We start from the raw sequence: 3940 nt of genomic DNA, 5'->3' as shown, positions 1-3940 counted from the left end.
TTTCCGGCCACGCGAGGATAAAGTAAGTTACATTCATTCATTTATTCATATATTATACATAAAAATCTCAAATTGTGCAGCCAGGTTAAACCAGGGTGATAAAACTTGTCACACCAGTTTGGAAACTTAGGTTTAGACGTCATACAGCTCCATAAAGTAACCCCTTGCACCAACAACCCCAGCATCTATCTATGTATCATCGTAACAACACAACAGCTTCTAGTACACCAATACAAATCCCACATTTACTAGCGACAAAACAACAGTCATTATAACATGCTTACAGTTAAAAACAGATTTAAATTTATTGGAAGAACCGTAATCATCTGCCACAAATAAAATCTTTAGTGCAGCACTAACAGCTCCCAGCACGTCCATAACCCCCACTCACCGTATCTTTCGAAATTTTTTCCATGGTTGCCACGGTTTCGATGGCTGCTTCCTCCAGTAGAGGGCGCATCGTTTCCAGCTCCTCCTGCATCTTTGCTACGTCGTCTGCCGTCCTCAGTAACTATGGGAACAAGGGTGGTAACCATGGTAGTTGCCTCCAAGTTACTTAAACAACGAAGAGAAGGGAATTAACAACAACAAAAAACGTTAAAACATAAATTAGGGTATTTTGTTTCGATGATAAAACAAAAAAAAATTAACAAAAAAGTTTAAACACATCAACTTTTTACCTTATCCAGCCCAATTTTCATTCTGTTTCTGTTTGTTGTGAGTTCGGTTATTTTCATCCCGATGAGTTTGTTGAAAATACCAAGCAACTCTAAGTATGAGGTTGGTGTGACGTAATTATGACGGGATAATTGAGCAAGGAACCTTTTGGAGTGGGTGGCCACTGATTGGTGCATTAGGACGCACATGTTCACCATGCCTGAGTGTGTATTATGGTGGGTTAAAATGTGATTATAAAACTACACAACATTCTATGTTTCTATTCTAAACTTATGAAAATTTTATTAAAAGTTTTTGTTGAACTTCTTATACAATGGTATATAGACGATAAGGTAGAACCTATTTCAAAGCTCGGTTTGTTTATAATGAACTTAATGAATGCTGCGGAACGAATTAGTTAAGGAAAGGCACAATAAATGAATGTAACTTACTTTATCCTCACGTGGCCGGAAAACGACAGTCGTTATCACACGGGTTTAACACCTCGTGCCAGCTTACGAGTTACCATGTATGTTACTTTGTGGGTGATTATTTATTTTTTCTGTATGGCTGATAATTTGGACAACCCATTAGCGACCACTGGGTTGGAGCAATTGCCGTTAAGTGTCTTGCCCAAGGACACATACGCCCACAATGGTAGCAGCGACGAGCCTTGGTAGCAGCGACACAATGGTAGCAGCGACAGGCCAACCCATTACATCTGGGTTACAGGCAGGCGCCGGGATAAAACAATAAACTAAATAACAGTACACTACATGCATTAAACGCACAACTGATGGGTTTGGGATTGCATTACCAAACGTGGCATTCACGGGCGAATAACGCAGAGTGTGACGTAGCGCGTGTGTGGCGTATACACGTACAAGGCGATATTTGTTTCATAATGATAAAGTAAAAAGCTCATTGGGCTTTGTTAACCCCAAAGTTGCCCCTCCAAGCTAGTGTTATAAACATACCAAATAGCGTTTTAATTATTAATCCTTACCCCCCATTAATTTTTGATTCGATGTATCAACGTCTGTCAGCTCCCCTAAGAAAGTATTGGCCACACTCTGTAGCGCCTCATCTGGCCATTCACTGAACCAGTCGATGGTACAGCAGGTGATTAGAGAGGGAAACATTCGGAGACGGGCGCGGAATATCTCGCCGATGGGACTGGAAAGTGGGGGTGAATGAATGAGTGAATGTAACTTATTTTATCCTCGCGTGTCTGGAAAACAGTCGTTATAAAACAGGTGTTCTGTTTCATACACCACGTGTCCGCTTACAAGTTACCACGTATGTAACTTATTTATCCCCGCATGGTGGGGCAACGTAAGTCGTTATAACACGGGTGTTCTGTTCCATACACCTCGTGCTAGCTTACGAGTTACCACGTATGTAACATTGTGGGTGGTTACTTTTTGGAGGGATTTTTCATTTTTTATTTGTGGCTGATAATTTGGACAACCCAGTAGTGACCACTGGGTTGGAGCAATTACGGTTCTTCCAATAAATTTAAATCTGTTTTTTACTGTAAGCATGTTATAATGACTTTTTTCGTCAAGATTTCCTGTCTTTTGGTTTAAAATCTTTCCAAATCTTTTCCACGGTAACTATAGGCAATTAAAGTTATTACATTATAACATACACAGCACCTACCTCATACAGCATATGGTATGCAGGTTCGCCCTCACACGCTTAGTAAATGCATTGTATAAGTTGGACTTGGTTGGTGGGAGGCCTTGGTCGATCACTATTGGTTTCATGGCTCCATATATGTTGTCTAAATCATCCAATGCGTATATGTTTGGGACGTCTCCAGAGTTGAGGATGTTGTTCAAATCCTGGGGAATAAGTTGGTTATTTAGATGGTTGGTTGGTATAGTTAAGTGGGGGAAGATGGGACAGCTTTTCATTCTATTTTCTCGTCCTATTTGGTAGTAAACAAAGAACATTTAAAGAATTATTAAACCGTATCTTCACGACTCCCATAGAACGTTGTTAATTGTTTAAAACAAGATCAGAATATTTGGATATTATGTGATAAAAGTGTCCCATCTTACCCCAACCTACTATATATGACTAAGGTAATGGACCAAGTGTGGCCTGTATTCTTGGACCCAGGTTTCCTACTGTTCATGTGGGCCATGACCACATCTATATAGAATAAAATAAATAAATTTATTTGTGAATAATTATATTGCTTTGGATTAAAATATCAATCAGCTCCAAACCTAATGTACTGGGTTCAAAGCTCAGGGCTGCTACATAATGGGAATAGGGCAAGATATCAACTATTGCTGAAGCTCAAATTAGTGGTCACTAATGGTTGTCCAAATGATCCACAAAGTTACATACAAGTTAGCTCATAAAAGTGCAAGAATTCACTACATGAACAATAGTTGGTAGTTTACAAAACTTGGGCAAGGTACCAACAGCTCTCTAGTCAGTGGTCACCAATGGGTTGTCCAAATCATACACAAAGTTACATACATGGTAACTCACAAGTGGACACAAGGTGTATGAAGCCACTACTATACAATATATGAAATAAACAGCCATTATAAACATTACACACCCCTACCCACCTCTAAGAAACTTTCACTTTTAATCTGAGTATCGCTGAACAAGAATGATATTGGTTGGTTTTGTAAGCCAGCTTTCAACATGCATTTCTTGATGTCATCTCTCCATTCAGCTACGCCGTAATTCTTCGCGAGCTCAATTTGGAAAAGTTCGTACTCAGCTCTGTGTTGGTTTGTTTTATAAAATTATATGTAGTGTTATTGATGTATCGTTTAAATTTAGATGGCAAGAAAATAACTATATTACATTAATACAACGAAGTATTTAAACCTCTGGTTTGCCAAAATAACAGGTTTTATGTGGCGTAGTTTGTCTCTCTGATCGAGATGGATGCACCCTGGGTGCTGGGGCAGTGTCGATATTAATGTAAAGTTTTAGGATCAAATCTCGAGGGTCCAAACAAGTTGTTCTATTCTATATGGGTGAAGTCGTTCATGGGACCTGGGATTTAGACCAGAGTTGGTTCATTACCCCAACATTGTATATGCACATTCTATTCTATATGGGTGAGGTCCTACAGTGAGGCATGCTATGGGACCTGGAATTTAGACCAGAGTTGGTCTATTACCCCAACATTGTATATGCACATTCTATTCTATATGGGTGAGGTCCTAGACATAACAACAGGATCATACAGAGAACATAAGTTGGCCCATCACCCAACCCCCACAATTACATATGAGTGGCGAGCCTT

General features: G+C 39.5%; 1 protein-coding gene across 1 annotated transcript; it reads right to left on the bottom strand.

Annotated features, from left to right (window-relative positions):
• Window positions 1-391: 391 nt before the first annotated feature.
• On the bottom strand, window positions 392-3934 carry LOC108950764 (dynein heavy chain 1, axonemal-like; the record flags this gene model as incomplete). The annotated part of the gene is made up of 6 exons (XM_018816814.2): window positions 3923-3934; window positions 3249-3408; window positions 2320-2504; window positions 1664-1833; window positions 681-877; window positions 392-511 (listed from the first exon to the last, which is right to left on the bottom strand). Coding segments are annotated over exons 2-6 (753 nt in total), but the record flags the coding sequence as incomplete, so codon positions are not given.
• Between the last annotated feature and the right edge of the window lie 6 nt (window positions 3935-3940).

The sequence above is a fragment of the Ciona intestinalis genome, unplaced genomic scaffold, assembly GCF_000224145.3.
Source record: "Ciona intestinalis unplaced genomic scaffold, KH HT000872.1, whole genome shotgun sequence".
NCBI lineage: Eukaryota > Metazoa > Chordata > Ascidiacea > Phlebobranchia > Cionidae > Ciona > Ciona intestinalis.
This window is presented reverse-complemented; position numbering and strand designations above follow the sequence as displayed.